This window comes from Bison bison, unplaced genomic scaffold, assembly GCF_000754665.1.
Source record: "Bison bison bison isolate TAMUID 2011002044 unplaced genomic scaffold, Bison_UMD1.0 scf7180017864063, whole genome shotgun sequence".
NCBI classification, from domain to species: domain Eukaryota; kingdom Metazoa; phylum Chordata; class Mammalia; order Artiodactyla; family Bovidae; genus Bison; species Bison bison.
In genome coordinates, this window is record NW_011494635.1 from 14,028,652 (window position 1) to 14,042,639 (window position 13,988).

At 49.7% G+C, this 13,988-nt stretch overlaps 1 protein-coding gene across 1 annotated transcript in view; it reads right to left on the bottom strand.

The window, feature by feature from the left end:
• The window catches only part of EBF4 (early B-cell factor 4), a 56,986-nt gene that overhangs the window by 6,341 nt on the left and 36,657 nt on the right, over positions 1-13,988 (bottom strand). Inside the window, 5 exon segments of the mRNA XM_010836634.1 lie at positions 38-155; positions 2,149-2,275; positions 2,368-2,501; positions 2,584-2,701; positions 3,496-3,577. Coding sequence (XP_010834936.1) covers positions 38-155; positions 2,149-2,275; positions 2,368-2,501; positions 2,584-2,701; positions 3,496-3,577 — 579 coding nt within the window.

A 13,988-nucleotide genomic window follows, 5' to 3' on the forward strand; every position in this document is an offset into this window, starting at 1 on the left:
CTCTTCCCTCCCTATCCCCCCTCCGGCCACCGGCCACCGTCCTCCCTGCCTCGCCCTTTTGAGTACCTTGGGCAGCCTCTCGGGGTCTCCGGGGTGTCTGGGAATAACTTTCTGCAGCCTCTGGAATCCGTAGTCAATGGTGGGCTCATTCAGGGCTGGGGAAAGGGGTGGTGTTTGCAGGACGCCCCTCCCCGCATAGCGCCTACCAGCAAGCAGTCCCCGAGCCTGGATGCAGAACCCCTCCTCCGAGCCCAGCCCAGGCCTCTGGGAAAACTCTAGGCACGTGGGTCAGCAAGGTTCGGGAAATTTCTTCAGTTCCTTTCGTGCTCATTGATTCAACAAATGTTTACTGAGCCAGGCCCTGTGCCAGCTGCTTGGCATTAATACACATGCACTATAGGATCTCATTTGTGATTTGAAAAAAGACAACTGTATAAATATTAACTTAAGTACTCCTAGGGACAAGACTGGAGAGTTTTGTCTGCAGCTTTTGTCTGAGCTTATGAGGAGTAAACTATTTATCATAAAAAGATAAAAAAAAAACGCGCAACAATCTCCATTTATCACCGCTCTGGTGGACTCTCAGCGGCGCCTGACCGTTAGGGGTACGCCTGTGCCCCAGGAATGGGCTGGCCCACACCCAGAGCTCTGGGGTGCATGCTGCAGCCTCCTGACCAGGCTTCCAAGACCTCTTCCCTCTTCCCCTCTCCTCCCCCCTCCTCTGGTCTGGTGGAGACCTATCTCACCAGCCTTAAAGCCCTACCTCCTTCTCCACTTCAAACTCTACATTTAGTGAATTTCCTTTTTTGATGTTGTTTAGTTGCTAAAGTTGTGTCGGACTCTTTTGCGAGCCCATGGGCTGTATAGCCCACCAGGCTTCTCTGTCGGTGGGATTTCCCAGGCAAGAATACCTGAGTGGGTTGCCATTTCCTTCTCCAGGGGATCTTCCCGACCCAGGGATAGAACCCACGTCTCCTGTATTGGCAGATAGATTCTTTACTGCTGAGCCACCAGGGAAGCCCATCTTAAGGCACTCCTTCAAGTGTCTTCCTACTTGCCATCCCTTCTCCTGGGACACCTTTTCCTCCTCACCTCTACCTCCTTATTCACCTCTCTGGTCCCAGCTTAGCAGTTTAGCCCACACTCCCACCTGGAGGTTTTCTCTGACCATCTACCAGCTCCTCCACTGTGTAACTCTACCAGCCCATGTGGTGTTCCCTGCTTGTCCCCTCTCACTCTTATATTGGAGCTCCCCAGTAAGCAGTAAGTAGGGTGCCTCTTGAAGGGCTCAGTGAATATCTCTTGGGTGGGGTGGGGCATTGGGGAGAAGTGCTGGAAGGTGGCAGTGGAGAGCATACTGGCCAGGGGCCAAATAGAGCCAGGAAGGGGGATGAAGCCACATCTTCAGGAGTGGCCTACACGCCTGTCTTCTGTTAACTTTTTGCCCTGGCTTCATGCAAGGTATGTATGTGTGTTTGCGTGCATGCAGAATGAAGCCTGGGGTGGCTTGGGGGAACCAGGAGAACCAGGAAGATTTGGGAAGCAGCAAGTTATCTGGGGGCATCTTTTTTTTTTAACTTTTTATTTTGCTTTGCAGTATGGAAGGGGATGACAGAGGATGAGACAGTTGGACGGCATCACCGACTCAATGGACATGGGTTTGGGTAGACTCCAAGAGTTGGTGATGGACAGGGAGGCCTGGCGTGCTGCGGTTCATGGGGTTGCAAAGAGTCGGACATGACTGAGTGACTGAACTGAACTGAATAGCCAATTAACAATGTTGTGGTAGTTTCAGGTGGATAGCAAAGGGACTCAGCCATACATTTATATGTATACATTCTCCCTATTGGGGGGCATCTTTGAAATAAATCTCCCCATGGAGATGTTCTAGACACTGGGGAGTGCAGAAGGTAAAGCGGGTGCAGGGAGTTGCTCTGGTGGAGGCCAGGAAGGGAAACAGAAGTGAGGGAAAGAAAGTCCAGAGAGGAGGTGTCCTGGGGTGTGGGGTGAGCACCAGCAGGGGCTTAGGGGGTCTGGCCGCCTGGTCACACCACAGCGATTTGCCGACTCCCATACCAGGGCTAGTGTGTGTGACGTGGGGCTCCTTCCCGCAACCCTGGGCCTCCCCTCACCCACCTGACTCCTTACCTGTGTAGACAAAGCGTCCCGGGGCTCCCTTGCAAAACTGCTTGGATTTGTAGGACAGGGTCACCTCCACCACCCCAGGGATGTGCCGTGGGGGCGTCTGAACCCGTATGGCGTGGGGCGTGATGAGCTGCGAGGGGAGAAGGGAGGCCTGCGGGTTCTGACCCGGTGAGGGCAGGGTCCAGCCCCAGGCTGGGAGGGAGACTGGCGGGAGTGGCCCACCTCACTCCACACGAGCACGTTCCCAAACACGACCTGTAACCCGTCGAAGAAGTTGTCGCCGATGACAATGACGGTGGCGCCGCCTGTGGTCCAGCCCTCCCCAGGACTGATGGCCTTGATGCAGGGGGTGGCAGCTGGGAGGCAGGAGAGGAGCCAGGTCAGGGGCCCACGCCAAGGTGGGGACTGGGGCTAGGGTGTGGGCTGGGGGGTCCTGACCTTCGGAGGGGTCCAGGCGGCGTGCCCTGCGGCCATGCTTGGAGTTGTTGTGCACAAACATGTTGTCTGACACAGCCAGCACATGTCCGTCCACGCTCACTGTTGTGGACACCACCACCTGTGGGGAGAGCCAAGGCCAGCCTGGCTGGGGCTCCTGGTAAGGGACTGCTGGAGGGCACTGGCAACTTGAGGCTGGTGGCTGGATACTGTAACTGTAGTTCAGAGTCACTGGCATGAGGAAGAGCTTCAGCCCCTCTGGGGCTGAGCTGGTGGAAGGGGGACCAACTAGATCAGGTGACCCTCTCACATACACAATCTCTGGCTGCCCAGGGGAACGGACCCCCAGGAGCTAGAAAAATCAAAAGCCCTGAAAAAAAAATCCTCTGACTCCTTGGGCAGAGTGGCTACTGTTTCTGCGCTCACATGCACCACAGGCTGTATCCCTGGGGCGCCAAGTCAGGAATGGGTCTTAGGCAAGTGCGAGTGAGCCTTTTGATGGGGGAGGGGGGCATCAGCTTGAAAACCCGTTGGCAGAAGCCCCACCCTTGGGAGGAAATTGGGGCTACTTCCTTCTTCCCTCTACCCTTCACTGGGAGGGGTGTGCAGGTTGGGGATGTGCTAAGGGCAGCTGCTCTCTGCTTCACGCTATGCAAATTAGCTGGGTCGTTAATCATGTAAAAATGTCACAATTAGCATCTCCTTAAGTGGGACTCTAATGAAGCCTTCCTTGGCAGCCAGAGTAAGTGGAGACAGAGCTGCCCCACCCCCAGCAGGCGCCAGGCTCCAAAACATGGGTCTGCGCAGAGATCAGCCCCTGGGGCCTTAGGGTGGCAGGGTCACATCATGCCCGCCACCCCCCCTCCCAGCAGGAAAGGGCAGGTTTGCAGGGGAGAACCCTCTCCTCAGACCCACCTGGAAGCGGCGCATGTCTCGGGGATTCCCCGCGTTCTTTAGGCAATTCTGGTTGCATTTGAGGAAGAACTTGAGGAAGAACCTGAAACAGTGTGGTGGGTGGGCTCAAGGGTCTGGGGGTTCTAGAAACAGATGGAGATCCAACTGCTTTCTGCCACGCCGCCTCCCAGCAGGGCAACTTCCCCTCTGCCTGCTCACACAAGGTACACCCCCCACATTCCCATCCTAAGCTCCATATGCACAGGGTACATGTCACACATCCAGGAGACCTGTCCCAACAACAACTTCACTGTCCAGAAAATCTCCCACCTCCACAGTCTGTAGATTACATAGTGCTTAATTATCTCACAAAGTATATACTCATCACATCTATACACAGTATGTTCATCCTAGAGAACACATCCATTATATATATACCAAATATACTTAGTACTCATGAGTTATTATATACTCCACATGTAGCAGGTACTCCCACTTACCTGTAAACTTATCCCATATCATGTATATTTGTCATAGTATATGCTCATCACTGGAGAAGGAAATGGCAACCCACTCCAGTATTCTTGCCTGGAGAATTCTGTGGACAGAGGAGCCTGTTGGGCTACAGTCCATGGGGTCACAAAGGGTGGGACACGACTGAATGACTGAGCACAGCACATGCTTATCACATACATAGTGTGTTTGTATCACATAGCGTGTCCTTCCCCTAGAGTGTACCTCTCAGTCTGGAGATGTTACTCATCAGGAACAGTAAATATACTATATGTACTCTGTATATTGGAGAAGGAAATGGTACCCCACTCCATTATCCTTGTCTGGAGAATCCCACAGACAGAGGAGACTTGTGGGCTACAGTCCATATGGTCGCAAAGAGTCGGACATGACTGAAGTGACGTAGCATGCACGCACACTGGATATGCCTTATATACTACTACTCACAAGATACAGCCATCACACATAAAGTAGACCTATCGCACTTCACAGAAGCATATATAATATGAACTCTACATCAGCCTGGACCCATGATGCACATGAGGTATGCTAATCACATACGTCTATATCATCATGTGCAGCGTATGTCCATCCTACAATGTATATGCACTGAAGGAATATGAGTATATGCATGAGTACACCATTTTTATGTTGTATGTGATTTCCCAGAATAGTCGCTGCAGACGTTGTGCTGTCATCACATGTAGCAGATTCCCCCTTCCTTCTTGACCAGCACGTCCCCCAACAAATTCCCCTCACACACAACAGACCCTCTGTCCCACTACATCCCCAGCAAACAGATCTCCTTCACACACATTCTATATCCCTTATGAGTATGCTTAGTCTCTCAGTCGTGTCTGACTCTTTGCAACCCCATGGATAGCCTCCCAGGCTCCTCTGTCCATGGGGATTCTCCAGGCAAGACTACTGGAGTGGGTTGCCATGCCCTTCTCCAGGGGATCTTCCCCACTCAGGGATCAAACCCAGGTCTCCTGCATTGCAGGCAGATTCTTTACCACCTTAGCCACCAGGGAAGCCCTATATTCCTTATACACATAGCAAACACTACACAGAGCATATAGTCAGCATATCCACGTGGTGTACCTGCCAGACACACTGTACAGATACACAGTGGATACCTTCTTTTGCACATACAGTAATTAGAAAAAAGCACAGTATATGCAGTGATGTGACTGACTGTTCTTTTAGATAAACACGTGAGAACTTGATCCTTCTTTCAGGCAGTTGATGGGGACGGTGAGACCTTCTCTTCCCCCGCCCACTCTCCATGAGGTAACCATGGATAATACTCTGGTTTTGTACTGTTAGTAAACTCAGGATACTATCAGTCATCTGCCTTCACCCCTGCAGGACTCTGTGAGCATCCGGGGAGTTGCTCTTTACAAACTGTAGCATTCTGGGATACAGTCTCTGGGGGTCCCAGTACAAAGCATAGCCTCCTGGGCTGCTCTATGAGCTGAGCTACTCTAGTCAGCTGCCTCAGTTGATCAGCCCCCTGGTTTTGGTCTCCAGATGTGTACATCCATTTAGCTCATCAGAGTTGCCTCCAAACTCTATGAGCATAAAATCAGATTTGTAGCAGGCTCTAAAAGCCTAGTCCCCAAAGCGGAAGTCCCCAAGTCCTGGGAGGGGTGGGCACCACCCCTGGATAGAGGTGTCCCCAGGGGCCACCCCTCAGTGGAAGGTGGCAGCAGTCGCTTTCCTGGAGATGTGTCTCCCCTCCCACCTCTGAGCCCTTAGCCCCTGTCATGTTCCCCCACACAATGGGTCCCCTTCTGGGAACCCCTTTTAGTTCTCTTTCCATAGAGCCGTTCCACCAGCACACATCTGCACCCACAGTGGACACCACCCAAACACTTTCATGTAGTGTAGACCTTCTGAACACCCCCGCAGAGCATTCTGAGGTGCAGTCACCTCCTGTGACCCTGAACAGTGCATACCCCACAGGATACCCTGTAGCACAGACAGCTTATATGGCCCCCCAATTGTAGTCACTACAGTGTAGATCCCCTATATGCCATAGTAATAACTCCCTAGACCCCTATGAGGGCCCTGTGGTGTACAGCCCTATACCCACAGTAGTTACCTCATACATGTCCCACATTTACATGGCATAGAGTGTAGACACCCTAGTCACACGTGGTGCAGACCGTTTCATTTAAACTCCATATCCATGTGCTTAGGCCTTTACACAGAGCTAGGAGGAGGAGGACAAGACACTGGATAGGACTCAGTCTCTGTCTAAAGTGGATTAATGCTAGCCCTTGGACATCACTGAAGATTCAACAAGCATGGGACACACTTCCCTTATATCCACACATGTGCCCTGGATACCCCACCCCACTCCCAAACCTGCAGAACTCTGGGATGCAGCTGGAGATGAAGACTTCCCAGGTACTGCCTCACTATGTGGCCTGGGGTAAATCTTCTCACATTTCTGGGATGCTTCCTCATCCATGAACCAGGAGAGAAGCAATTGATGCTTGCTGAGGTCCCTTCTGATCCCGCCTTCATTTCAGCCTCCCAAAGCCTCAGGCTGCTGCTTCCTGAAGGATCCTGGCGCCCCCTGGGAGGCTCCCTCATCAACCTCTCCCATAACCCTTGCCTGGCAGGTCTCTCACCCTCTCCCTTCCCTGTACAGGTTGCGTCTGTCCTTTGGATCCACGCCAATTCCCAGTCTCTGTCTGGCCAACCTCTTCTGGCCCTTTTAGGCTACAGAGACCACCCCTCCCTGAGAACCCCAAGACTCTGCTGGTACCTCCATCTTTGCAGGCCTTTCCTGGGACATCTCAGTTTCTGAACCCCTGGTTGGCATCATCTGTAGGGTAGTACTGAATAAGAAGCAACCACACAAGGCCTGGGCTCTCTGTTGGGGGTACTGAGGCCAGTCCCCCTTTTCTTTCTTCCTGAACCTCTAGCTCAGAGCTGCACACAGTCGATGCCATCAGTGGTGGAGAGGCTGACGTCTCACCCACCGCCATCTGGTAGTTGCTGAGGCTGTGTCCAGACAGCACCCATCCAGTCAGAGGCCAAGCTGATGCTAACATTGCAGATAGCCTGCGGGTCCACCAGGGATGTTAAGCAAAATCATCTACGACTTGGAAATAAGGCAAAAAGATGACAGTGAGTTCTTTCCAAGTCATCCTGGAACAGTGGTTTTCAAAGTGTGGTGCCCAGACCAGCAGCATCAGCATCACCCGGCAACACGCTAGAAATGCAGAATCTCAGGCTCCACCTGAGACTCACTGAACCAGACACTCTTGAGGTGGGACTTAGCCATTTGTGTTTTCATAAATCCTCAGGTAATTCTGATGCACCCTAGGGTTTGGGAATGACTGCTTTAGAGTGGCACTATCCAGTACGGCCGCCACCAGCCCTCAGGGGCACTGAGCACTTGAGACACGGTTAGTCTCAATTGCGGTGGGCTCTAAGTATAGAATACAGGCTGGATTCCAAACATTCAGAAAAAAAGGAATGTAACAACATCTCATTAGTAATGTTTTGGTATTGATTACATGTTGAGATAATATTTTGGATATCTTGAGTTCAATAAAATATATGATCACAATTAATTTTACCAGTTTTTGTTTTTTAAAATGTGGCTACTAGAAAATTTTAAATGACAAATGTATAATGGCTTATGTCATATTTATATTACACAGTGTTTTTCCAGACTATTATGTTAACAAAGCCACCTAAGAATTAGCTGACTCTCTAGGGGAAAAAAACTTTGACTCATATTTGCTATTAATTGGGGCCAGACTATTAATTTAGGTGCTAATTTGCAGAAAACTGATGAGGTGCAAAATCATTTTTGTTGGGAGAAACAAATAACTTCTGCTTGGTAGAGAAATGAGCCCTAAAGATTACACTTTTATTGTTCTATGGACATTAACTAGTTTTGTGTCTAACTTGGCAATCTTATTTAAGTATTTTTCACATAATCTGTTTTTTCTCCCTCCCTCTCTCCTCAACTCTTTCCTCAATGGTCTATATCAGTCCTCTTAGCCTTTGAACCAGCCTTGTCATCCTGCTGGTTCTTCCATCAATAAGTTACAGAAAACTTCAATGCATCTTGAGTAATAATTTATATGAGAATCATATTTCTAACATATTGAATATTATGCTTTAACAAGGGTGACTAGCACCCAAAGGGTCCTGCCCTCCAAGGTTAGTCTCAGGAATTCTGTAGCACAGGGCCTTGAGTCAGGGGGACTGTTCTAGTCTAGAGAACCAGAAGTAGTGCCCAGATGTGTCTCCCCTCTCAACAGTACCTGGCTACCTTCAGCCTTGGAAAGGTGTCTCTGGGCCCCTCTTTCCCCACCCCGGGACAGTGACGCACCATCCACGTCCCTGGAGGCTGGAAGGCTGGGGTGGGGGGATTAACATGAGGACAGTCCAGGAAACCTCTCCATAGGCTGGCACCATAGGTGACACTTTGTTCCACTCTGAGGAGAGGAGGAGAACCCAGAGCAGTCTGAGAAGGATGAGAACGAGAATGGCATTGGCAACAGGAAGGAGGAGCAGCAGATCCTTTGAGCCATGTCTGTACAGAGGTCAGATGTGCAGGCTGGGAACTGGAGAGGGCCAGGTAACTTGGTGGGAAGGGGAGCTGTAGGAGGTCACCCTATAGGGACCTAAGGCAGGAAGGCATATGCCCTTCGTTGAGGGCCTGTGAGACCCTGCTTGTCACCAGGGAATCATCCCCCATCCCCCCCAGCCTGGATGAGTCCTGGTGCTGGTGTTTCTGAGCATCTCCCCTCTTCCACCCCATGGAACTGGAAGAGAGCTGGGGGAGGCTCCCCTTCTCTGGCTGGGATGGGCCACAGGCTTGGGGAAGCAAGATGAGGCCAAACCCACAGAGCTGGCTGACTTGTGGGTGAGCATTTTAGGATGCTGCCTGGGTTGGGGCAAGGATCTGTGCCTCACAGAAAAGTCAAGTACTAGAAGCTGCCACTAGAATTACTAGAAGAAACCACCATAAATACAAACATCAGTTACAAATATAATGCAAAACTATGCAAAAAAAATTTAAACAGTGATCCAAGTCTTATTAACTGAGCACTTAACTAGTGGCTGGAATTCTGCTGAACCTACAACTTGCATTATGTTATTTAATCCTCTTATAATCTTGCTGTAGGTCTGCAATCATCCTCACTCTATGGATGAGAAAACCAAGGATCAGCAAGGATAAATGACAAAGTCACAGTAGATGCAAAGTCAGGATACAAACTTGGGACTTTGATGAACCACTGATACTGACTGAAAAAGTGAAAATGAAAGTTGCTCAGTCCTGTCTGACTCTTTGTGACCCCACGGACTATACAGTCCATGGAATTCTCCAGGCCAGAATACTGGAGTGGGTAGCCTTTCCCTTCTCCAGGGGATCTTGTCAACCCAGGGATCGAACCCAGGTCTCCTGCGTTGCAGGTGGATTCTTTACCAACTGAGCTATGACTAGAGTCATGGAAAAGTACTTTTAATTGGGGTTCCCTCAATCCAGGCCTGCCCTAGCCACAGGGCTGCCACTGCAGGACAATGCAGCAAACCTTCCTTCAAAAGCAGTCCTGAGAGGCAAGCTGTGCAGGGACCAGGTTAGCCATTTCATGGGGATTTCCTCAAGGTGACAGATTCATCAGGGGTGCAAAGGAGACACTAAGATTCCCTTGCTCCTAGTGCGGGGCCTTTGGCTATGGTGACAGCTGCTCTCAGTCTGAGAAGATTTTCAGGATTAAAGATCAGGACTTTAAGATGAGCATACAGTTGATCACTATTGAAGTTCAGTAAAGGATAGATGTAGTTCATTATTTTATTCTGCCTATATGTTCAACATTCTTTATAATAAAAAGCTTAATAAATGACCAGATGAGTTGTGAACCGTGGTCATCCAACTAACAAAGCATTTAAAAGGTGGAAGTTCTGCATCATGACTCTGATGCCTATGATTTAAGTGAAAGGTAAGAGTAATTCACCTGCACGCCTACCTTGCCACATCCTGAACTCAGTCTAGGCTTCCTAATCATCTCTATAAATGCTTTTTATTTCTCTCTGTAAACACAACTCAAGATGAAATTAAAATGAACCTTCCTTGTCAATGGAATATTCCATACCAAAGAAGCAAATGCTGAATTGAATGTGACTCAAGTGCAAACATTTGACTTATACATAACTTCTCAAGTGTGACACCACTGCATAAGGAAAGCTCCCCTCACACAATGCTTTACTCAAGAGACACTCAATACATAAGGGAAATGTGGAGGTGACTGATGTGAGTCCTCTGGCTTCTCAAGGGGTGGAGAGCAGAGTGGGATGGAACTGCTCTTTGGAAGGCTGTGTCCAGGTATCAGGTGGGCTGGTGCCTGCCTGGATTCCCCCACTCACAGCTCCTGAGAGTGTTATTAAAAGGCTCACAGCCAGGGAATTCCCTGGGGGTGCAGTGGTTAGGACTCAGTGCTTTCACTGAGGGAGCCTGGGTTCAGTCTCTGGCTGGGGAACTAAGATTCTGCAAGCTGTGTGATATGACCAAACAAATAAATTAAAAATAAATAACTAAATAAATGGCCTATAGCTTTCCCCACTACTGGAAGATTATCCTCAGCCAGAAGCATATGCTCCTCACCAGCAGGCCGTGGCCAAAGAAGGACCGACATCACAAGGAGGACCAACTCTTAGTACTGTTCATATTCAGAATTCCCCAAAGGGGATTTCCCTGGTGGTCCAGTGGCTAAGACTCCGTGCTCCCAATGCAGGGGGCCTGGGTTTTATCTCTGGTCGGAGAAGGCAATGGTACCCCAGTCCAGTACTCTTGCCTGGAAAATCCCATGGACGGAGGGCCTGGTGGGCTGTAGTCCATGGAGTTGCTAAGAGTCGGACAGGGCTGAGCGACTTCACTTTCACTTTTCACTTTCATGCATTGGAGAAGGAAATGGCAACCCACTCCAGTGTTCTTGCCTGGAGAATCCCAGGGACTGGGTAGCCTCGTGGGCTGTCGTCTATGGGGTCGCACAGAGTCAGACATGACTGAAGCGACTTAGCAGCAGCAGCAGGAAACTAGATACCACAAGCTGCAACTAAGAAGTTTGCATATTGCAACTAAAGATTGAAGATCCCGTGCGCTGGAACCAAGACCTGGCACAACCACATAAATAAATACTAAAAAAAAGAGAGAGAGCTCCCCAAAGGATCAGGCTGATGCTAGACTTCGGCTGAGACTATCTCCTGGCTAAGCTGCCTCTCATGTCCGGTCCTGCTTCCCTCACTCATTTCACCCCAGAGCTCTCTTCCAATAAATCATTTTCCCAAGAAACTCTATCTCCAGCTCTGCTTCTAGGAATCTCATCCTAAAGAAATTAAGGCAGAGAGCTCTCACCAGCTTTTCCCTCCCTACATCCTGGTGAGATAAATACTTAGAGCTGAGATTATGTTCACACTTCCAAAGAGAAAGCTGTCAGGAACTGAAAGAGATGGGCTGAGCCCAGGGGCACTTGTAGCTACAGGACTGTCAGCAGCAAGGAAACAGAAATCTGATCATAAATGCTGTCTGATAGAACTTTTCCAAAAGTGATATCCAGCAGCCACCTGTGGCTTTCTTTTCCATTTTATTTTAAAAGTAGTTTATTAATTTTTATTGGAGTACAGTTGCTTTACAATGTGTTAGTTTCTGGTGTACAGCAAAGTGAATCAGTGGTACATATACATGTATCTACTCTTTTCAGACTCCCTTCTCATGTAGGTCACCACAGAGCATTCAGTAGAGTCCCTGTGCACATGTGGCTTTTGAGCATTTCAAATGATGCTAGTGTAACTGAGAAACTAAAATTTCAAAAAAAAAAAACTTTTCTGCTATGCTGCAGAACTTGTGGTATCTTATTTCTCTGACCAGGGATCAAACCTGGGCCCTTGGCAGTGGAAACATGGAGTCCTGACCACTAGACCACCAGGAAATTCAATAAAATTGAATTTGGCCTTGGGGGTGAAAATTAATGGAGGACCCCTCCTCCCACTTCTCCATCCCAGGTTGCACTTGGCAATAAATATCTAGTGTGATTCTGCCCTTTGCCCTCAACCTGCTTTCTCTCCCAAAATCTTCCTAGGATACTTGTTTTGAACACCTGCTTCAACCCATGTATTAATATCTTTTGCAACACTTCCTCTTTCTAGGTCTATACTGTCTGATAGGGTGGCTATGAGCCACCTGTGACTAAGTTTAAATTAATTAAAATGAAATAAAATATCCTGGCTTAGCAGGGGGTGCCTTATTTGGAAGAGTTATTTTGCTTCCAGGGAGAGTCAGGCACCAAAGGGCCTAGGCCAGAGAAAGGATGGTGAATGAGGAGGTTGGTGTGACAGTCTAAGCCCAAGTGCAGGTGGCCACAGTGGCGGTGGCCCATGCTACTTCCTGGTCTTGGCCGGGGGCAGCAGCCAAGGCTGAGTGTCCCCAGGGCCATAGCCACCTGCCAGGCCTGGACCTTGCCTTTCCACCATGATTCCCACTTGGGGCAGAGGTGGCTGCAGTGCAGATGGGCTGGGGGACTATAAATAGCTGGGGCGCATACATTAGCATGCCAATTCACCCGCACCCCATCCTCTATGCTAATGGCCCACCATGCGCCTGAACACCTTCTGTTCCCTTGCATGCATTTGCATGCACAATTAGCATAATCTTGTATAATTAATGAACAGCGTCAATTTTAGCTCCTAAGTAATTTGATTAACATGTTGATAGGGCACTTACTAGGCTCTCCAAACCTCAGGGCTGGGCATGAGGCCTGAGGAGAGGGGGAGAGGAGGTAGAGAGACTGCTAAGGGGCCCCCAGCTGCCCATGAAGAGTGGTGGTAACTCCATTTTCCCTTCATGGGGCCTGAGGGGAGAGGAGGAGGGATGAAGGGGCTGCTAAGGGGAGGCCTCTGGGCACCCCATGTGGAGAGTCTGGGACAGACTGGAGCAGTGGGTCACCTGAGCATGAAGCCCGTTTATTTTTGTGTGGACACAGACATACACACAGTCCCCATGCATGTCTCCCCAGCCTGGGGAATCTTCTGTGAATGTGGAATATTGGATTTCAGGGGAAGAACAGAACAGGAGGAGCGACTGAGAAAAAGTAGGAGGGCTGGGGGAGGGGGGATGGATGGGCAGATGGAAGCTACAGAGAAGGATAGTGTGCTTATGAGTGATTTAGGGATGTAAAGAGGAAGGTGGGGGTCCCAAGACTAAAGGGAAGAAGTTGTGTGTCCCTCTGGCCTTGGGTGGGTGAGTCAGGCTCCAAAGCCAGAGACCCTGCACTTCCTATCTGTGAATCATGTGAGGAAGAGGAGGGAGGTTGGCATGGCTTGGCAGCTTCCACAATGTGCCAAGCAAAACAGGGTAGAGAGAACAGACAGAAGGTTGAATGTTGCCCCCATCCTATTAGAGAAGGACTCATTAGCAGCTCAGACCTCCCAGGGCCCCTGGCAGAGGCTCACATTCTTCTCTTGCTTAGCTGTGTGGCCAGAGTCAGGAAGTACTTCTTTGACTCTGAATGGACTTCCCTGCTACTATCTAGGCTCAGTTTACTTACCCTCAAAGAGGATCAGTTGGGGTGAGACTGGGATGGGGGCAGTAAATAGTACTGTGGCAGGTTCTGTGCTGGTATCTCATAAATACATCTTACCTAACTTACAACATCCTTACCGACAGGTCAGCTTCGTTTGACAATGAGGAAACTGAAGCTGAGGGAAGTGAGACCTTGCTCAGAGTCATATGATGAGACAGTCCCGGTTGGCACGAGTCCCCCAACATTGACTAGCCCTTTATGGAGGGAATTTATCACTGAAATTGTAGACAGTTTACTCACTAGCCACCTCCCACTCCGCCTATTACGCTCCCCAGGCCTCCTCCTGCCTGTACTGTCTCTCTCCTTCAATATCCTTTAGAGGCATTGACCACAGCTCTACTCGTGCCTCAGCATGGGAGCCACTCTGACCCCGAGGTTGGCTTCAGT